The sequence below is a fragment of the Amphiura filiformis genome, unplaced genomic scaffold (genome assembly GCF_039555335.1).
Source record: "Amphiura filiformis unplaced genomic scaffold, Afil_fr2py scaffold_597, whole genome shotgun sequence".
NCBI classification, from domain to species: domain Eukaryota; kingdom Metazoa; phylum Echinodermata; class Ophiuroidea; order Amphilepidida; family Amphiuridae; genus Amphiura; species Amphiura filiformis.
In genome coordinates, this window is record NW_027306061.1 from 251240 (window position 1) to 275009 (window position 23770).

At 37.3% G+C, this 23770-nt stretch overlaps 1 protein-coding gene across 1 annotated transcript; it reads right to left on the reverse strand.

Annotated features, from left to right (window-relative positions):
* Nucleotides 1–1019: 1019 nt before the first annotated feature.
* Nucleotides 1020–22817, reverse strand: LOC140145754 (sodium-coupled monocarboxylate transporter 1-like). Its single transcript, XM_072167431.1, is given in 15 exon segments — nucleotides 1020–1291; nucleotides 1936–2036; nucleotides 2355–2554; nucleotides 3372–3458; nucleotides 3748–3815; nucleotides 7027–7139; nucleotides 11587–11675; nucleotides 12383–12512; nucleotides 12789–12929; nucleotides 13798–13952; nucleotides 16085–16152; nucleotides 16938–16989; nucleotides 17647–17712; nucleotides 21007–21141; nucleotides 22607–22817. Coding segments are annotated over 15 exon segments (1884 nt in total). The 5' UTR covers nucleotides 22814–22817.
* Nucleotides 22818–23770: the final 953 nt, after the last annotated feature.

A 23770-nucleotide genomic window follows, 5' to 3' on the forward strand; every position in this document is an offset into this window, starting at 1 on the left:
TAGATTTCCACACAGGGATTGTGATATTTAAGTGGATTAGCTGAATGGGTAACTCCAATCGAAATCCACACCTGTCAAGGCTGAAGATAGAACACTGACAGCACCAAAATGGAACATCACTTGCACGCAAAAATCATGCGGAGCACACTAAAATTTGCAAAATGATACATAATCCGTCACTTTGTTGTCCACATGGCCTTATCCGGTGGACTTCTAAGCAATATTCTAAAATTTTCTACGGAGGACACCCTTGATGATTTTTTTCTTCAAAATTTTGATTTTTACATGATTGTAATGTAGTATAATAAACTAATATGAAACAAGAATTTGTCTTTAAAAAGACAAGTTCACGAATCAGGTGTATAGTACATATACTTTGAGCTACTTTGATCTAACATTTAATATTCATATCTAACCTACTCTGCACTTAGTTGACAATAAATAAGTGATATGAGGCTTATGATAATGATACCTGCGTTTTGACTCTGGAAAACAATATTTTATAAAAACCTCATTTTGCATTTAGTTTTTTAAGCCACCTCGGGAGCCACCTACAGGATCTCATTTTGCATTTAGGTTTTTATTGCGTTGCAAAGTAGCAACAGTTTCTTTATATATGGCCCAATTCGTACCTGGAAAAGGCTATCCCCTCTTACAACCTATCGACAGATCTAAAATCTATAATGAGGTGTCACCGGGTTTGCAAGAGATAATAATACCAAATCTAAACACTATGAAATTCACCACATCACGACCAAGCTCACATTGGGCGCCCCATTCCTTTTTGCGACCGAAATATTAGTCAAACGAATACTCGAGACGACCGACCTCAGTCATGGCCGACAGTGACACATGTTGGCGACATTAGCGCTGGAATTAAATATCGATTTGTTGGTACCTCATAATTATGTTAGTGCTCAAAATTAAACGGGGATATATCTGACGGTGAAAAATAACATTTTGTAGAAATGCACATTTTTTATGAAAATGTTACAATATTGCTTTAGAATATTAAACAACTATAAAGTGGTGTCTTCGTACTCGACCTCAGTTAAGGGTTTTTGTTTGTGCATTGCACCAGCTTCTTGCGCATCCACATCGATATCATGGTTCCTGTTTGGTTTATACAATGCTAGCTGATAATCCACTGCAGACCATGTTGTACTCTTCTTCACTTTCGCATTGTCCTTTTGGAAGAATCTCATGCGCTTGAGTGAAAAACAACAACAGCAGAATGCTTCTGAGAAACGGTAGACCAAACGCTCATCTACATCTTCGTCTTTTGTACCACCTGAAATAAGCGACGAGAAGGGTTATCTTGGATGTTAAGCGAACGTTGCCAACTAAGTTTCACCTTTCTCCTCCATCCCATCCTAGCCATCATGCTCCTCCCCTACTCCCCTCTACCACCATCCCCTTATTTGTGTAGTGGTTTTCATCATCCCTCATCATCACCATCATAAATCATCATCATCATCATCATCATCATGATCGGTATCATCATCATGCTCGCCATCATCATCATCATCATCATGATCGGTATCATCATCATGCTCGCCATCACCAATATACCACCACCGTCGTCATCATCACCATCATCATCATCATCATCATCATCATCAGCAGCAGCAGCAGCATCATCGTCATCGTCATCATCATCATCTTCGGTATCATCATCATCTTTGGTATCACCAATATACCACCACCGTCATCATCATCGTCGTCATTATCATCATGATCGGCATCATCATCATGCTCGTCATCACCAATATACTACCACTGTCATCATCATCACCATCATCATCGTCATCATCTTCGGTATCATCATCATGCTCACCATCACCAATATACCGCTACCGTCATCATCATCACCATCATCATCGCAGTCATCATCATCATCATCATCATCGTCGTCGTTTCGTATCATCATTTTACCTGTTATAATACTAGCAACGTATCCCACAACAATGGTCACAAGACACGTAAACATAGCATACCAAACTACTGAAATAGCGTAAAATGTAGCCATAGCTGGCCTGAAAGAATAAATGTAGCACCGACAAAAGTCAAATTTAGAAGAAAAATAATAATCCAAAAAACTCATAAGCTTACAATATGAGGTACTATTGTTGTAGTTATTATTATTGTTGTAGTTTTATGTTTAAAAACGATCGTTTAAGCAATATTCATAAGGGACGGCTTCAAAACTCAACTGCCGGTTTCACCCGGTTCCGTCCAATTGGAGCCGGTTTCTATTGTTCTAAATAATGGAACGCGGTTCAACCGCCATCAATTTTCGGTCAACTGGAGGACGAGTTTTAAAGCCGCCCCTGAACATTTAAATCACATCTGACCTGTTAGAGGCTTCTGAAAGCAACAATGTTGTTGTATTCACTTCCGGCACTGTAGTGGTAAGAAGTAACGTATCGTTGATGCTGTCAAAACAATCCTCAGTAGAGACTGGCAATGTTATTTGCTCTGGCGGGTAGGCTGTTGAACCGAATACCAACCAGAAACCTAAACCAAGTCCGGTAAAAAATCCTATGACAGTGCCCTACGTAAATTAATCAGTATTCAATAACAAGTTGATAAATTTAGCAATGATGAATATGAAATTTTTACAAGAAATAAGACCATAATATTGTTTGCAATACAATTTTCCTTGCTAATCTGAGTAAGATATCAGAACAAGTTTCTCCAAGATCAATATTTTTATGCATGTCATATATACTGTCGATGTGGCAATACGGTTAATTATGCACAGAACATCCAACCAATCAGGACACCCTACTCTCGAAATTAACAACATGTGGATATCTGTACACGGGCATGACGGGTATGATGGTCCTAATCAAAGACAAATACCGTAAAACCTCGTCTACAAGCATATATAGTGTTTTTTATAGAAGCTTAATTAATTCGAAGCAAGCGTTAATATACCAATACAATTGATCGGTCTTAAAATAATACTTGCTTGTATATATGCTTGGATCCGTAATTTATTTGCTCAAACTCCATAATGGCGACTGGATTAATGTAGCTTTCATCAGAAGCACACTATATGCTTATAGACGGGGTTTAACGGTATGTCATAATTGAAAACGGCAACCAATACCTGTGCCCTTTACCTCTGATTTAAGACCTCGTTTGTGTAGAAATCAATAGGGCATTCAATGGAGCAATCTGCAAATTTTGAATTTGCATTTTCCTTGGGATTTTGGATCACCATGTCTTTATTTCTTGATTCATTTCAACGAATGATGTCTTAAATCCGAGTTAAAAGATCTAACTATGACATCTGTCTTTGTTTAGGATATACAGGGGTGAAAATAACTGGTACCGTAATTGTTTTGCTGTCTGTATTTGCTTACCTTCCACGTCACTCTTGGGAAAAACACTCCTAACAGAAACATTCCTGCGGCAGGAGCTTGCGTCGTACCAACTATTCCAAACATCACCTACATTTAATTAGAATTTTAGATAGTTAAACAAATAGTAATTTGAGTCGTATACTTGTGACAATACAAATTCTTATAATTTTGTGCAGGGCGTATCAAGCGGGTCAACAGGATGGACGAAGTCCGTGGGCCCCGAGGGTTTAGGGGCCCCGATCAAAGGCGAAAATGACATAAGTACTGATAAAGGAGTTGTTAAAGGGCCCCGCACTGCTCGTTGTCCATGGGCCCCGAGGCTCTTGCTACGCCCCTGCAGTTGTGGTAACTGTAATATGGAAAGCGTCACACTTACTGGTACAATATCTCCCAGTTTTGGGATAAGGAAAGCCACAGCGAGAGCCAAGAATGAGAAGAAGACCACTGAAATGTGAAAATATATAATTGTCAGTAATAGTAATCTGTCGTTTAACGTTGTCATCATGATCATGCCCCATCACCAATGCTACCGCATCCGCCTCTCCACCACCAACACCAACACCACCACAGAAACTAACGTCGTCGCTACAACCAACAACAAGTGGCGGCAGCAAAAATAGCAATATTAATAACAACATCACTACCAATACTGCCACCATCATCATCACCCTTACCTCCACCGGCACCACCACCACCACTTCCATCACCACCACCTCCACCATCACCACCACCACTACTGGCAACACCACCATCATGACCCCCACCATTTCCACACATCCTACCATGCCGTTACAGCAACATCATCTATGCTATTGTGTCTTAAAGCAATACCGTAGAAACCCGTCTACAAGGAATAGTAGCGACTGTGATGATAGCATATTTCACGCTAGCGCCCTCCACAATATTATATCATTATGGAATTTGAGCAAATCATTTACCGACACAAGCAGGTATACAATGTATTATTTTATCTTTATTTCGCATCTCACGAGCATAGCTCACTTGGCAAGGCATAAGACTTTGGTTCTTTAGATCGGAAGATGGTGAGTTCGAGCCTCATCACGGTCACACAAACTTTTATAAACTAAATATTGTTCAAACTTTTCATTTATATTTTCTTGCATTTTCTAAAGACTCCTTTCGTGATCATTTTTTTTCATATTTAGTTTAATTTATTCTATTGTTTTTCTTTTATTGTTTCTTTTCTTAGTCTTTTTTCTTGTTTAATTTTATTTTTCTTTATTTTTCTTTGATTCATATAATATTGGCAGGATAAGGAGAGGAGGGAACTAAAGACCCATTCAGTGATTTACTCATCCGGACGATCGTAAAAATCATCAAAATTCACCTTTGTCATTGTCATAGATGTGGTAACATAGCCTGCTAGTGGTTCAGCAGAAAACCGTGTGACACATAATATACATTTGGCTACATTTTATTATACGATAAATACGAATTTATTAAACATGGTAACAAATATTCTCTAGCAGATCGGTTATACGATGGAACTGGTAGGCATAGGCCTATTATAAATTCGGGATATTAAATATCTTCCTGACAAGACAGATCTGCGCATGTTGTCAAAGACGATTCCTTACTAGCCACAGACCGTCCGCTGGAATTAGTTGAACATGAACCATTCGCTATGGCTGTTGGTCGGACCTCTCATCTCTCCACATCGATTGTGACCTATAATCCCCGACATTGCCCTTATGAACTCACATCCTCCTGTTTTATTCCAATACGCTGGCGAAGTTACGTAATAATCGGATTAACTACCATAGCAATAGGTGAAAACAATTTTTGAATATACCGCGTTATACACTGATACGTTCAGGCGGTACCTCTTCATTGAACCATATCATGCTGCACCTGTAAGATTAGTATCTTTGAAAAGACCAGTATTGTATTCAATCTATGATTGCAGACATACACAGTACAGGTGATGAGTGTAACCTGCTTGTAGCGCAGCGCGATATGTTCAAAATTGTTTTCACCTATTGCTATGGTAATTAATCCGATTAATTACGCAACTTCACCAGCGTATAATGGCCGAATAAATTCTGACCATCACTTGGCTTGTTGGATTCGTCTATACTACACAATTCGCTGTCGAAGTGACGTAATAATCGCAATAACTACCATCAAGCAGATTGCACTAATCACCCGCGCGTATGTCACCAAACATAGATTGAATACCACTCTTTTCATAAATACTAATCTTACATGGCGAGTGATTAGCATTTCTTTGACAACTATGGTTTAATGCATAGGTGCCACGTGAACGATGAAGTGCAGGGCTATATATTCGAAATTGTATTCATCAATTGCTATGGTAGTTAATCCGATTAATTACGTCACATCGACAGTGTATGTCCATTGCTAGCTATGGTAATTAATCATGTTAGTGTTTACATCACTACTTCGGTGAAGACAAGAGAAGTGTGCCTTCTCTACCAACGCCTGTGATATAACAGGTGCAAGCGAAACAAAATTGAATGACCAGAATAGTTTCCTTTGTCAGATGAATTGATTGAAGTTTTTGAAGACACTCTATTCTTGATGGGACAATAGATTCAAATATGGAATAATTATTATTCCTCATCTATTTTTTTATTGAAAAACTGCAATTGTGGCAACAGAACAATATTTATTTTGATATCATTTCAAGTAGAAACGAAATCGTGCTTAAGCCAAAAACGCACCCTACCTACCATTCCTCAAGAATTGGGATGGCACAAAGGTGCAACATAGGTTTTTATTGCAAAGACGAGGACAGACAAGTAGTTACAACACATCTGTCTAACCGTGGGTTTCGCTATTATTTAGAATAAATGCTTTTACTAGTTTCTATAAAACCACAAAATTACTAAAAAAAACTATAAAAAAAACTATAAAAAAAAACAAAAAAAAAACACACCTAAAATTAAAAGTAGAAAGGTAGATTTGAAGAAAGATAAAAAGAACATGTCAAAAAGTTAAAATTAAACGAGAATGAAAAAACGGAACCGGTGCCCGGACCATGCTCTCTTCAGCATGTCTTCAGTTCCAAAGTCTGACGCTCTATCAATTGAGCTAGACGATCCTGATATACGAAACAGTCGTTATTATGTCAATACAATTGATTGGTGTTACAACATACTTAGATGGAATGCATAGCCACCCAGTGCCAGTATATATTTGCTCAAACTCCAAATACAAAAAGCAACCAATTTTATTGAGGGCGTTTCTTAGGTATATCCTTGTAGACGGGGTTTTACGGTATTGGATTTGCTAAGAGGACGTCCGGCCCGGAGAAGGCTCTCCGTTTTTGTCTTCAAAATTCTTACTTTTACACAACTGTATAATGTAGTTTATACACTAAAATATCCGCAAAAAACTAGACCCGATGTGCTATATTGGTGACAAAATCTGAGATGTTTTACATCAATCAGATTCGCCGATTATTATACACGCATTCACTTTTTGGGCGCTGCAATGACACATCGATTTTCTTTCATTTCACCTCATTTAGTTCGGCTACAATAGTTTATTAATTTGAAGGTGAAAACTAACATTTTGTGGCGGAAAATTATAATTTTAAAAAATCGTACAATATTGCTTCAAAGTACACTGCATGAAATTATGATCTTGACTTCGTATATCATCTACATACCTAGACCTTTTATGATAATTATATACTTGGCATCAGAGATGTTACTCCAAATTCCTTTGATGATATGTTGTCCAGCAACTGCTGCATTGGAATTCAGCACAGACGAAAGCGTACTGTAAGCATATTGGAATTGTTAAACATCTAAATCTAACGTTAGACCTGGTCTAACTAGGTAGGTTAGAATAGGAGGAATCGTTTTAGGGATCAAATCAAAACTTGATCGCCGGTTGTATGTTACTCCATAGGACTAATCTCCATATTCAGGTCATGTCTAAAGTAAGACCTGGTCTAACTTGTTTTGTGCACACGGACCAAAGAGATGTAAGATTTTAGATAGCAATACCCCCCTCCCCATACACACACCCCACACACGCCGCACAACACACCATCCCAGGTGGTGCGAGTTCATTGAGAACATGTCGTGAGCCAGGTCACTATACTTGCGCGGATCTAAGGTACGTATGACAGCCATTACATGTTCTGATTAAACCAGGAACATCTTAGAGGAACATAGAGTTTTCTTACAATTATTCCTTTCCTGCCGGATGCCGTTGATGGCGTTTGGCTCGGCTAACTCCAATCAGGCCAGAATTAGTGAAGCAGAAATTGAAAGCGAGGCTTACATTTTCAGAGTATTTGAAGTTGATTTGCTAGATAACTGTATGGACTATCTAACTGAGACTTGGTACATATGTAGTACAGGTACAATTGAAGAAAATTACGTTGAGAGTTTTGCTAATTTCAATCTGCATAATTAAGCTTCAAGAATGGGAATTATGATAAAAACAACAGGTGATTGCACCGTCTGTTATCACTATGAGCCACAACATGCTCATCTGTCAGGGCACAGTTCTGTAACCCGTAATACATTATTTTGTAAATTTATAGGACATTGTAGGATGACCTTTGAAATGTGGGTACAAAAACTCATACTCTGCAACTTGAGGTCAAATTTTGCACAATTGAGGTTATTTCGCTCAGGTACACCTGAGTGAATATATACATTCAGGTTAGACCTTGGAATAAAAATCAAAAAAATCGACCTCTGAACCTAAGTAGCTTTAAGTCGAGCTTCTTTTGCAAATGCTTTTGCTTTGTAATCACTAAAAATATTTTGTAGAATAATGCATGGTATCTCAGTAATAGAAATGCACTACATGCAGGCTAATGCCAGCTCCAAAATTAACCTCACTCCTCATGACATAGTTCATAAATATATGCAGCAGTGAGATTTTAAACAGGGATGGGGATGAAATATTAGCCTCATTTCCCATGAAATTATTTATAAAACTATGTTCTGTTGCCCTTAGTGGAGGGTTTTGTTACCTGGGAATGATAATCAGTTTCACTAATTATGAGCGTTGACCATGTTGACAGATTGATAGTGGTGTGGAAGTTGAAGTTCGCAAGTTACATATTGGCCATGAACAGATTTTGTTTTATGGACAATGTCAGCACAGATGTCAGCAAGCTAGGTCAGCCTGCATGGTATACCAAGTTTACCAAATGTCCGTGAACTTCTTAAATTTGCATTGAGAGGTAAGTAAGTAGGCGTGTTCTGACTGTTCTGGATTTGCCAGAAGTTCACAAGTGGTCATCTCATCCACACTATACACTGTGGTCATCTCATCGACACTCTACACAAGAGCCTCCACCGTGACAGTATTATCTTTAAGACCAACAGAAATTGCAATATTCCGCAGATACAAATTTATATCCACAGCATCATCTTCAAAACCAATAGATTGGAATATCCCGCAGACGCAAATTTATCAAGTTTTATCATTTTTGGTAAAATAGCATCCGAACTTGAGGAGAGCCCGAACTTGAGCAGAGCACATTGGAGATAAGGGCTTAAGTTTTTTTTTGTTTTTGTTTTTGTGAAAATGATGCATTGGTGATAAAGTGGTGTAACATTTAAATTGAATTGTATTATTCAGATCGTTATAACATGTACAACTTAAAATTTACTTTTCATTTTCATGGGTAACATTCAATTGCATACATGTCTGTTTCGAATCACTAAATGTGACATAATATGTTAAAGGGGTATTTCACAATCCTAGCATACACTTTTTATGAGATTTGTCAGTAGATCTATATCCACAAGCAAAAACTTAAATCTCACAACTTCAGTTGATCAGATTCCCGGGATCAGATTGCAAGTATAAATAAGCATGTATGCTAGCTATTGGTAGCATTTTGATACAGGCTATGTATATTTATATATGGCCCATATCCTTGCTGTGTTATTTTGGGAACAAATTTGACCATAGGCTTGTTAAACGAATTAATCGGCAAGAATTAGTTTATACAGAAACTATTTTGCCAGAGGTTTCCAGTGGTATAAAATTCTGAATTGGCTGAAGTGCAAATTCGCAGCAGGATCCGCCCAATACAACAACATTCTTAATTATATTGAATTCTAAAACTACCTGTTTCAATATATTTTAGCTTATCTTCTCCATTATATTGCACACATGCAATGTGCCTGAATAGGTATAGTTCCATAGACTTTCAACTTACTACATGTATCCCTCTCTTGTTGAAATTAACCCCACTGCCAAGGTCCCATTTCCCGGTCCCATTTATGCAAAATTTGCCAAATCTGTCAATACTTGTGTTTTTAACTAATTGGTAATACACTTAACCTGGGAATTATACACAGAACAAGCCGACTAACCAGAACCAAATTTATTGTCTTGTGTGTCAGAGAGAAAAGCCACAAGACAATTTTGGCTATTTAGCTCAATTACTGATCCATAAAATTACAAGCATCACACACTGGAGACCTTCACTTTTTATAGCGGAACAGTGGCCACTAATGAACTTCCCAGCACTCACTATACCCCAATGGCCTCATCCCAAAGGCACACTTCAATAATCTCAGTTAAACAATATAGTGTCCAATTCAACCTCCAATTGCCAAGTATGAGTTTGGTATCCAAATTTTCAAAGGTCATCCAATGAACGTACAAACATATATTGGGGTTGAAGAACTGTGCCCTAATAAATGAGCATGTTGTGGATCGTAATAATTAACCATGGACTGTAGAACAGGCCCAGTTCTATACCTTCAACTTTTACCCCTATTAAGTTGAAGTCCAATGCAGAGGTCGCTCACATTTTACATCACTCACCCACAACTCAGCCCAAATTTATATTTTTATCATCTAACAAGAATGACAGCTGCCTCAGGACTCCTTTCCTCAAAGTTCCTTTACCTAAAACCACAGTGCCTAAAACTAATTGACACTGCCTTTCAACATGAAAGGGAGGGTAACAGTTGAAGGTCTGCGAAACTATACCTATGCATGATATTATTAATAATATCATATTGTTTCAGTATATTCAAAGGAGCTTAGTGCGGAGGCATGCATCACATTAGTAACGCTATTTAAACAAAAATCATATTCTTATTCAAGCATGTGAGCACATGAACAACTACAATAAAACACTGCATATGTTCACATCAAAATGCAGTATCACTAGAAAAAAAATGATCAGTCATCAAATATATTTAATTTCAAACTTCTTCTTGAACAGTTCACCAGTAAAACAATGTCATGAATAGACTTATAGTACACGCTTATAACAGGATAAAATTGCCTTTAATATTACTCTGTCACCTGCACATCCATCATAACAGCCACAAGGGTGCATAAATTCCACACTGACCAACTGCCTACTACCTACAAACATGAATTACAACCGACCTACATTCCACAACCATGTTTTCCAATCGTGCCTGAGCGCTCCCTTTTAAAGGGTTTTTTATTTAATTAACTATGTCATGAGGCCATTGTGGTCCATAGTGTATAGCAAGATATCTCTCATGAAAAATAATGTAACTAAACTGAGTACAAAGGTATTCCTTACATTGACGATTCGCAACATTCAATTTAAAGCCATATTATAACATTATCATACAAAATAGATTAACATTTCTTTGCCATAAAATGTTAGTTTTACTGTCAGATATATCCCTTTTATTTTTGAGCCGAACAACTACGGCAAAGCAAAGAAAATTGGAATTTACTATCAGCGCGTATGTCGCCAATACGTACCACTCCTTCGGTCATGTTATGGTACGACCCTTTGTTGTGTAGATCACCGTCCCGCTCGCCGTGTACGTACTGTGTGTTATGAACATCGTGTATGCGTTCGACTAATAATTCCATCGTAATAATAAGACGCCGGTTCCGGCGCTTTATTCAAAATCTCGGATTTTGACAAAACTACAGCATCTAGAGTCTTGATTTTTGCAGAATGATGATATTGGTTTAATAAAGTACAATATAATCGTGTAAAAATGAATTTAAAAAAAAAAAAAAACAGTGAGGGCGTCCTCAACAGCAAATGTTATAATATGGCTTTAATTAATGTAGTTGGTGACAAATTTCTACACTAGAACTGCAGCGCAATTCCAATTTGTGACAATCATAACCAGAGTAATACTATTCGCTCTAGTACGAACCGGTACGTTGTTATATCTCCGTATTATCCACCAGTGCATGTTCCTGTCAATCCAAAACATCTGACTCTGTACTATGTGCTTACCTTAGAGCAGCGCCGAAAATTCCCGACAATAGCAACCCCGGTATTCCTGGCAAACTATGGTACATTGCTACAATAGTATAAGGTAAAAGCTGCAAAATTAATATCATAAAAAAGTTAGATACTCTAATAGCTATGTTATGGCTATTTTCCTTTTCAACTACTTAACCGTATGGAACTATTTGTTCCAATTTACTACGCGACTTCTTCCCCGAAATTATTGGTACAAAAGAATCAATACTACATACTAATCATATTACGTGCGAGCCCGCTATCCATGTATAGAGGTCAGTGTGTCGATCTTGCGGGCAAAAATTAGACTGGCAAGAGCAACCGTTGGCGGCGCATGGCATTGTGAATCACGAGAATTATATCAAGGCAACGATTTCAAATGAATGATGGCTATTCGGGACAGGAACAAAGAAAGACGAGTAAAGTAACGACTGTGGCTTGTTTTGAATAGTTAAGGACACCATAGGAACAAATCTACTTCTTGTATATACCATAACCCAGTCTAACTACTTGCGCGAAGGCCGGCGAAGCACTGACTCTATCATGTCTATTTGGCATATTGGTCGATTAAGCTCTTGTGCTTGGAGCAAGTGTTCTTCTATATATAGATATGAACCTTATCGGTTATTGGAAGCTGATGGAATTTGAATGTAACCTTATGACATGAAACAAATTCCTTGTCAAGTATAATAATTCTCTAGTCAACGTTCTTTCGGATCAATACCTTTAGCCTTAAAGATTAAAATTTGTTCATCATAAGTATAATAACTTTCAAACTAAACCTTACTTCGTCATTTCGTTGAATCTTGCCCGATGTGACAGGATCACAACCAGCGTATAACGCGTAGAGAACTATTCCTGTGAAGCAACATAGTGAGTGCACGGTCATCATTCCAACTACATAAATGCTTAAAGCTCTGAAAGAGAACCAATAAATCTTTCAAATTCAAACAATAATTCGGTTAGAATCATTCTTGGTAACAATATACAAATGATCTAGCAAGATTGTAAATATCCAAACAGCACTGGACGGATTGAGACATGAGTTTAGCACCCTTTTTACTTCGAAACCTATACTGCCATAATGAACAGATGCAGCTCTCTGAATAAGGGAACGCTGGCGTTACGTCCCCTCCGAAGGACGGGTACCCAACTCTATATGGAATAAGTAGTCTTTCCGATGAATAACTTACATTTGTGCGTCCTTGATGCTTTAACAGCTGAGATAACGTTGCACTTGATACTGATTGGACACTTGAACTAGAAGAAATTGGAAGATACCGCCAAATACAAGACCCCAGATTGTATATAATTCTGTTGGATCTGGATTGATACTAAAAGAAAAGAGATAAAGTGTGGATTGGTTTTGACTGATTCAAATTTCATAGATTAAATTTTAATCGTAGGGCCTATTTCAGATGTGTTGAAATTTAGAATTACAGCTGATATTTCATCATGATGTAGAGGGAAGGAGAGAACAATGAAAAGTGTTTGTATGGTGGGTGGGTGTGTGTGTGGGGGGGGGTGCCGGGTGTATGGGGTGTGTTTGATGTGTGTGGGTGAGAGAAGAGAGGAGTATGTGGGTGAGTGAGTTTATGAGTTAGAGGGAAGGACAGAGAAAAGGGAACAGATCTTGCTATTACAGTTTGTTCGGCTTATAATTGGCGAATATTATTCTGTTTTTGTTATACTGCTCGCGTCAATAATGAAATCCCCACTTACGCTTGCGTAAATCGATATAAGCGCGGGCCAGTCAATTAGCGCAAGTACTGCGCCCAACTGCGTACACGCCATCTTATATCAATACACAATGTTTTGAGTGTCATTTTCCCCCCAATTATAAACCGAACAAACTAAATACTTCCTAGAGTCAGTGACGTCAGTCCGAAATTTAATTGTCGTAACATATGTGATTGCGCATTGAATCAAAGCGCTGGCATCCAGACAAGCGCGTTTCAAGGTGTTGTCCAGATACGCACGCGAAATAACGACCTGGACGCGTTGACGTCACTGACTCGAGGAAGGCAAATAGGCTATAGTTCGAAAGAGACAGAGGGACACTAATGGGACACTAATGATAAATTCTAATTATTTCACGTTGTTATGTCACGTTGTTAATTATTCGTCTCAGTTTCTTCGCAGTAAAAAAAAAGGTTTAATTTATGATTAATATTGAAAATCGATATAAAGCAATGGATTTACTTGAAGAAATCCGCTCTCATGCCGTCATCTGCTATTTTCCACACTGTGCCCACACCACCAACAGATACACAACCACTGATGATAACAGCTATGAGAGGTGCAAATGTAAGAATCATGAGAAGGCAGTCAGACCACAGAACAGCTTTCATACCACCCTGCAACAATAGCAGGTAAAACAATGAAAGTATTGAATTTCAACATGTTGAAAAAAGGTGTTTCAATGTACAACATTGACTTATCAATGTTTTCAAATGGTAAACGTTGACACATTGATACACGGTGTATTGTTGGTCGAAGCAGCCAAAAAAATCGATTTTCATTATCTAAATCGATATATTATTGGAAAATAACACTTTGATGTTCATTCCACAAATCATATACTTTGAAAACTTGCTTGATTTATTGTTGTTAACGAGTTATATACGTTTTACAAAAGTGTTGTTGTTTCAGCCCTCTTTACAACATAACTCAAGTACTACAGAAGTATAAACGTGATAAGTTTTCTACACACTCGCTATGAAATGATCAATGCAAATTTTGCTAAAGCTCACTACCATTCGCAAGATCATGCTGTGAACTACCAAATCGCAACAGTTTAAAGTAGTTGCTAACCTTAAATTGTCAAATTGTCAATTCTTTTGACTTTCTTGGTATTCTGTCGGTCCGTGTCACGTCACTTCCGGTTGATGATGTTCGAGTGAAAACAAGTCCCTGATTCGATTTTTGTTGATGATTTCTGTCATTGGTGTTATGTAAATTTCGACCGCAAATAGTCAGTGGAATCAAACAACCGTTTCTAAGTCTTCAGAGTGGAAGAAACTTTCTTGATTTACCGTTTATATACTGACAAACTTAAAATTAAATTCCATGGTCGAGTGTCGTTTTTTCCGAAATTGAATTTCACTCCAACAACATCGCTATGTAGCCTCCTTCACAGTTGGTTTCTGTTGTTCATAACAAACCGTGAGCCACATGCAGTTTGGGCCCGAGACTAGAGATAGCCCGGATGTTGGACCGACAGAATACAATAAACAACCAAATCGTGGTGCAGTGCAGTCATTGCTACAGTGATTGGTATGATTTTAACATTTTGAAATGTTAAAATTTCCAAAAAGTGCTTGTCATAAACATGATAAGGCCGTGTAAAATTAATATTTTGGTTCTCGTCCCCTCCCTCCTCAATTTCTGGGATTTGTCAGATTTTTTTTTTATAGATTTTTCAATTTTTTTAGACTTTGGAATGATTTATGAAATCTTCATACATATAAATAAGTTTATTAGAGAACAAGCATCACTTCCAAGTCTTTAAACGGTACTCTAAGGGGATTAACACTCACAATCTCACATTTGAAAAAAAAAAAAAGGGGGTCATCGTTTCCTCGAGCACTGTTGGAGAAGACCGAAAACTACTGACAATGCTAATTTTACATCAATTCATGAAAATCCTCTGGACGAGAACCAAAACATTAATTTTATACGGCCTTAAAATGTCACAGCGGGTTAATGTATTTGATGTTTTTAAAATCCCAACGCCTTATTGCAAAGTAATTATTATGATCTTACGGTGAACTTGTATTCAAGTTCAATGAAAAAAACACCGTTCAAATTGAATACCTGAGTGGAAGAAGGGCCCAACTCCAATTTTTTACAAAAATGAGTTAGACCCAGCATTTTATTGCTAGCAGACTGTTCTTCCTTGTGTGTGAAAGATAAGCCAAAATCCACTCTCTAAATAGCCTTCCACATACATTTAATCATGGTTTTCATGGAAGAAAGGCCCAACTCCGTGGAGTTGGGCTCTTCTTCCACAAATATAGGGTTAAAGAGGAATTTTGTTCATCCATGAAATCTGGTTTTCACTACAATAAATGTTCTTGCTGACATATTACATGAGTTCTACTTGTGCAATTAATGGTGATTACCTAATTTCTGTAGCTATTTATAACACAGAACTGGCACTTGCAGTCTATTAGTGGAAGAAGGGCCCAACTCCAGCTCGTATTAAGACCTGTACCGTTACCATGGAAACATCATATATAATTTTGAATGTATGTACTAGTGTACGTTCATGTGTTAGAGGTCCCCTGAAGATGAAAACGTCCTGTCTATAAAACTTTTCCAAATATTAAGTTTTTTCTTAATATCTCAAAAACAGTTTTGATGGAGTTGGGCCCTTCTTCCACTCAGGTAAATTATTGTATTTATACATTATACCTCACCATTGAAATTCTCATAAAATGTACTACAAGAATCTCTGGCTAAAGCTTTTCCTTAATGCCATACTTACAATAGTAGTATAAAATGAGCACACAGCTGTGAGTCCTAACACCGCCGCCGTAAAACTAATACCGCTTACTGCAAGTGCAAATGTAGGAAAACTTGAATTTTGCATAACGGTAAAAAAATTACTATACGGCCTACCTCATAAATATATAAATATTTATTAGGTAATCCAGACATCTTATTGGTTAATAACGCCAGCGTCCGTAGCAGCAATAGCGCGAGGAATAGCAACCATGACAAGCTGACGTTGCACCACCACCAAAAAAACAAAACAAACAGAAATGTGAGGAATGAGCAATTTATGTTTCTTTATGAGTTAAAATGATCAAAACCATGGGTTCTTTCACCGTTCTGTTTTGGTAACTTTAAAGGGTCTTTCGGAGTTGCCAAGCTTCAATGGATATATGCCTAATACCAATATGGTCATTTGTGTTAAGTGCTACAATCCCCCCAACGCTAGCAATAAGGGGCTGTGTAATGATTATGAACCCTGGGGGAGGGTAAAATTTGGGGGGGGGGCAAGAAATTTTTTGGCGAGCCAAAACGGGGGGGATTTTTGGCACACATTCATGGGGCGCCTTTTAAATAAAACGCTCAAAAAGGCTCAGGAAAACAGTACGGAAACGCTTTTATATGCAAATTTTCCTGCTCGCTTCGCTCGCAACATATATCTAGACCATTTAAGTTTGCAAATTGGGATCCCAAAAATTTGGCATGTGCAAGGGGGGGGGCAAAGATTTTTTGGCGGGCCGAGAAGGGGGGGCAATCGATTTTTGGCAGGCCGAGAGGGGGGCAAGCGATTTTTGGCGGAACATAATTATTGCACAGCCCCTAATCATTTAAGACATTAACCTTACCAGCAGTAATAGCAAGACTAGCAGCGTACGTCACAAGCCCAGAATAAAGAACCTGTTGATATAAAAGAAATAAAACATAACATAATATGTAAGCATATAAGGGGAAATCTAACGAACTAAAACAAACATTATGTGCACAGACAAACTTATCTTTTTTATTATGTTTTTGGCATAGCCTATTATGGTATAATCATAGTTGACATAGCCACATGTTAACTTTGGCAGTTTGCTAATTGTAACAGACTCAAACAGGAAATAATTCATCTTATGAATTTCCATTAAAATATTAAACAATTTTGTCACAAAACATCGAAAATGTTATTTACAGATGTAATTGAAAACCAAACTTAATTTGCTTTATTAAATTTTATGTGTATTCATTGAGCATGTTGAGGGTTAATTTAGTTGTGTATCTCCGAAAAGTGTAAAGTTAAACTGGCTTGTTGCCCTGTATCAGTCACTGTGAACCACAATGGCCTCAACCCAATGGCATAGTCCAATAACCTCAATTAAACAATCATAATGCAAAATTTGACCTCAAGGTGCAGAGTATGAGTTTTTGTACTCAAATGTTCAAAGGTCATTCTGACTCATTCAATGAATGTGCAAATGTATTGGGGTTACAGAACTGTGCCCTGATTGTTGAGCATGTTGGGGATCCTAGTTAGTATGAACATGAACTTTGTGATTAGATTTATGACGGACTTACCGCAAACAACAGAAAAGCACTGATCCCACAAATCTGAACGATGTTATTGAATCGCAGCTCCAGATACTATAAATAAATGGCAGTTTAAACATAGTTCACATCAGAAATACGATATAACTAGAGCGATAACCGCACCATAGCTGAACCATGTGGCTTCGGCAGTATATTGTGGTAGGCCTATACCACTGTCACCCGGAGTCTGTAATGGACATAATCTCGAAATGCTACGAAGGTATGAACGCCCGAGTGGTGTTAATGAAAGAGGAAAAGTAAAGAATATAAAATAAACTAGAGCAACTGTGCCCTTTGCAAGGGCACGAGGTAAGTTAGGCGGATGACTGTGACGATCTGATCAAGCAGCAATACTGTGCAGGATAGTATTAATTTTAATAAGACTGTTTCATTATTTGCCGTTTTAATATACCTTCATCGTGAGAAGCTGGCATTTTGAAAACTTGACTTTTGACCTCTGTATGACCCCCTTAATGACCTTAAATGAATTTTAAAATATTTAAAACATGTTAAGAATGTCATAAGGATCATTGCACTTAAATTTCAGCTGAATTGAAGCATTTTGAAAACTTGACCTTTGACCCCTTTATTGCCCCTTAATGACCTTCAATGAATTTTAAAATATTTTCAACATGTTGAGAATGTCACAAGGATCATTGCGTTTCAATTTCAGCTCAATCGGAGGATTTTTGGAAAACTTGAACTTTGACCCCTTTATGACCCCTTAATGAACTTTAATGAATCTTAAAATGTTTTTAAAATGTTTAGAATATCATAAGGATCATTGCATATAAATTTCAGCTCAATTGGAGCATTTTGAAAAACTTGACCTTTGACCCCTTTATGACCCTTTAATGACCTTAAATGAATTTTAAAATATTTTTAAATGTTTAGAATGTCTTAAGGATCATTGCATTTAAATTTAAGCTCAATCGGACCATTTTCGGTTAAAATGACCTTTTTTGACCCCCGTGACCCCTGGATGACCTTCGACGTTTGGAAATATTTTTATTATATTCTTTATGTTTTCCTCTTTCATATGACACCACTCATGGGGTCATACCTTCGTGGCATTTAGAGATATGTCCATTTCAGACCAAATGGTTAGTCAGTTAGTAAGACCTTTTTTGACCCCCGTGACCCCTGGATGACCTTCGACGTTTGGAAATATTTTTATTATATTCTTTATGTTTTTCTCTTTCATATGACACCCCTCATGGGATCATACCTTCGTGGCAATTAGAGATATGTCCATTTCAGACCAAATGGTTAGTCAGTTAGTAAGTAAGCTAGTAAGTAAGCTAGTAAGTAACATTCACTCCTATAGGCTGATACCATTTCATGGTTCAGCAAAAATCGCAGGCTTACAATCGGTAAGTCTGCTATAATTTGAAATGTGAATATTCAATGATAAAAGCATTTTCAAATTGATAATTTTAAATGAATAAATAAATACTTGAGTATGTTAATGTATGGAATACTTCTTCACGAAGTTGGTTGTGTTTTTTTTTTTTTTTTTTTTTTCTCTTCGTGCCCGGGTCTTCGTGCAGAGGTTGCCACAATGGAATTAAAACTAAACTTGAACTTGAACTTGAAAATCCTTTCTGCAATATGTTATATGAATAAGTTTTGTTTGCATTCACGGTCGGTCGGGTTTTGCTTTGTTTTGATTTTGGGGGGGGGGAATTATTTTGCCATGCAATGTAAAAAACTCCACCTATGTGGTAGACTGTAAACTACGACGACAAACAATGATTTATTTATTTATTTTTATTTTTTATATCAGAGTTATGTGTGGTAGGAATTACAAACATTAAAAACTTTCTGCGAATTTTATACCAATGAAAATTCAAATGTGATAAACAGCAGCCCCATTTTTTCCCATATTTTTGGATCGGTCGAAAAGGCAGAGCAATACCTTTTCCCTTAAAACAAAATTGCGTAATTCAAATGAAATGTACCAGGCAAAAAGGAAAGACAAAATAGTGATCATTTGTATGGTGACATTTGTCGAAGGTTTATAAAATTAATGTGCCATTTCTTTGACAAATTCTCTTGCAGCAATCCTACATTAATAGGCCTAGAGGGATGAATATAATAGCATGCAATTTGGTTGAGAATTATGTCTTCCATTATTTTACTGGTTTTGCAAAAAAACCTCATTAAAGAATAATTTCTTGGGTCACTCCGGTCAAAGTCAAGTGGATTAAATCCCGATGGATACTCTACTTTTCTAAAATCTCTTGACCACACTGACCCTGGTACTGACCCATGCTTCATGATAAAAATTTGAGGTATTTCACGCTTTTCAGGATCTGCATTTTTGTTGGAACCAAAATATCACAAAAGATGCCCCCCCTCGGCTTGCAAAAAATCTCCCCCACCAATTTTACCCTCACCAGGCCTCAGCTTTATTGCATAGCTCCTTATCTTTATTCAAACAATTTATAAACAGGTAAATTCAAAAGGAACTAGATATGATATGATCACAGACCACGAACACAACCGGTTATGCGATCTTTGGTCCATATGAACATGAAATGATTCAAATGAACACCCATAGACAATGACTAATGTCAAGGTCGTGCTATATTATTGTGAGAGAGAAGATATTTTAGTCTCAGACCGGAAATGATTCTTTATTGACAATTGAACTCAAATCTGTGAACACCCCATATACACTGGCTAATGTCAGTGCATATAATGTGTATAGAAGTGCATGGTGTTGCTGTCCTACGTAATTTGTGGAAAAATGATAAATTTTGAGCTGAAAATCACATGAATTCCAGTTCAAAATTTTTTGCTGAATATTATCTGTCTATTCTTACTAAATAACAAAAAGTTTTCCTATGTTTGATTTACACTCACTCGGTGAGCTAGCAACAAGCAACTATATTTTGTTGATCAGCTTCCAGAACAGATGGCAGAAAGCACTACTTAACTCATTGGTAAAACTTAATCTAGTCGTTCGACGGTCAGTAAGGATTTGGTTACATGTCGTAAGAGAAGTTGTATTATAAAGCCCACTGATACTTACCTTAACCCTAGCCCTAAACTTGACCCTTTCCCTAACCTATAACATAAGCCCTAATCATAACCCTAAACATAGCCCTATAACCATATTCCTAAACATAATCCCCGACTCCTAACTCTGCCACTAACCCATAACTTAATCCCCATGGTTCCGAACACTAATCCTAACACTAATGCTAGTGCTAACCCTAACCCTAACCTTAGCCCTAATCCTAATCCTAACTTAAAGTGCCCTAAACCCTAACTTTAACCCTTATCGGCCGAATGACCCTTCGGACAAGCAGGCTGTTCCGGACGATTCTAAAGAATATTTACCTCAAAGACGCTAGTCAGCTCCAATCTATAGAAAATAGGAATAAAATATCGGCCCGCAATAACCGATGCGATGATTTGTGGCACCAGATTCCACCAAATCATTGGTCCTCTGTAGTATACGTCTGCTGGCACACCCTAAATAAAGAAAGTACAATGGTTAAGGGGGTACTACACCCCTGTGGTAAATTTGTGACTATTTTGCATTTTTCTCAAAACTTAATAACACACTGGTAACAAAAGTTATGTATATTATTGGGGCAAGGAATGCAATTACTACACTGAAATTTCAGTGACTCAAGACAAGCGGTTCAGTAAATATGATGGTACATCCTAGCGGTACCTCATTTTCTATCATAAGTATCGAACCGCTTGTCTTGGGTCACTGAAATTCCATTGTAGTAATTGGATTCCTTGCCCCTATAATATACATAACTTTTGTTACCAATGTGTTATTAGTTTTTGAGAAAAATGCAAAAATAGTCACAAATTTATTGAGGGGTGTAGTACCCCCTTAAGTACCCAGCAAATATAAAACGTTTTTAAAACGTTTTATACAGGTTATATTTTGGGTTTTTGGTCTTGGTAAAAACGTTTTAAGAACACTTAAAAAAATCGGGTTATATAAAGGTTATGAAAAAGCTTTGAAATGTTTTGTATGAAAACACTACAAAAATATTTGTAAAATGTTTTTAAAATGTTATTGTAATTTTTTTTGCAAGCATTTCTTGCCAAATATTTTGTCAACACTAGTTAATGCTAGAGTATTTGCAGTATAAGTTTTCGAATGTTATGAAAACGTTTTATAACCTTTAACCCGACATTTTAAAAACGTTTTCTGGCAACCTTTTCTAACCTTTTGGCAATGATGGGTAAGCTTGCATTAAAGATGTGTTTACTCCCTATTCCAGAAAAATACAGCGTTTTGGTTTGTTTGGTTTTTTTGGGTTTTTTTTTATTAAAAGATATCATCCTGTTTTGCCAAATGAAATATATAATTATATCTTAATCCAATCCTAATTTAGTTCTAACTGGCAATGAAAGTCAGATTTTGAAATATGTTTTCGGAAAACATATTTTGGTCAATTTTTGGAGATAAGGGTGTTTTACGTATCCTGTGACAATCAAGCGGAATGACTTGTACAAAGACTAATTTCAAGTTATGCATTCTAATTTTTGGAAAATATATTTTCAAATCTTTTTCATAACCAATTATCAAAAATAACATAAAATATTTACATTTTGAGCTAATTCTTATCCTATTCTCAAGAATTTGAATGCTTAGACTTGTGCCAAGTCTTAGAATTTTGTGATTACTAAGAAAACATGCAAAATTGCATGTTTTGGCCCATTTTCCCTCAAATTGCAAAAATATGAAAATTTGACTGAAATTGCCAGTTAGAACTAACCAAGGGATTTGGTTCGTAAACATGGTAACAATTTGGAATGTGCAAAGGGAGGGGGATGCCAAGATTGTTTGGCAAGATCTTTGGGCAGGCCGAGAGGGGGAGCAGTTTTGCTACGCCGTTTGGAAATTTACCCCCCATCATGATTATTGAATATCACATAGACCTACAGGATCAGTGTGTTCTGCAAATCTTACCTGAATTGATACGCCAGAGTAGAAGCTTGCCATTAGTGACATTGCTACTGGAAACAAATGCATATTTCTATCCGCCATAAAATATTCATTGGATGTTTTCTGCCTACCACCGCTGAGGGCGTAAAATAAACCAATGGCGGCAGTGCCTAATAGTATTAGCCCGCACACTACATAGTCTGCCACAGCAAAGGTTAGGCGATCGTCCATTACGAAACCTGAAAAAATACAGGGAAATATCAGAAATGGTATGATTTGATGAAGGTGGTTTATTAAGGGGCTGTGCAATAATTATGTGTACCCTCGGGGTGGTGAATTTTCAAAATGGTCTGCCAAAAATCGCTTGCCACCCCCGCCCCCTTTGGGGGCCGTGCCAAAAATCTTTGCCTCCACACTTCTGACTTGCCAAAAACCTTTGCCCCCCCCCTTTACACATGCAAGATTTTGGGGAACCCGAATTTAAAACCTTAAATTGTCTTATCATATAATGCGAGCACAGCGAGCAGGAAATTTGCATATTTGAATGTGTTCCTAGCGTTTTCCTACACATTTTTAGGGCGTAATATAGAAATGGTACCCAAAATAACTGTGCCAAAAATCGCTTGCCCCACCCCCCTTTGACCTGCCAAAATCGCTTGACACCCCCCCACCCCTATAATTTACCAGACCGGGGGTACACATAATTATTGCACCACTCCTAACCTGACAAAGGTGGTGTATTTTCATAATGTTGTTAATTGATATACATGTACATCTTTCTTTCATTAAGGTGTAGATCATTTTCTGTTTTGACTCTAGCTCCCTCTACAGTGCCTAAAATGAGTGCCTAAAATGGCCTAAAATGAGGCTATATCGCCCTCTATTATAGCCTTCTCTAATTCACAGACTCCATAGACTTCATAATGTAAAATAAAAAGGACCATCAAAAAAGAGCCATATTCAGATTTATAATAGGCCTACAATGCACAAAATGCTAATATTGCGCAACATAATTATGAAAAGGTTTGACTACAAAAACGATTCTCTTATAAATGCGTTTACACACAGTTTCCACTTCGATACACCCGAGTACACAAATATTTCCAGCACAGCGAGTCTCCACGCAGTCTAGTCTCCACGCAGTCTGTGTTATATACTACACGGTTGAGTGCATAACATCATATCGGG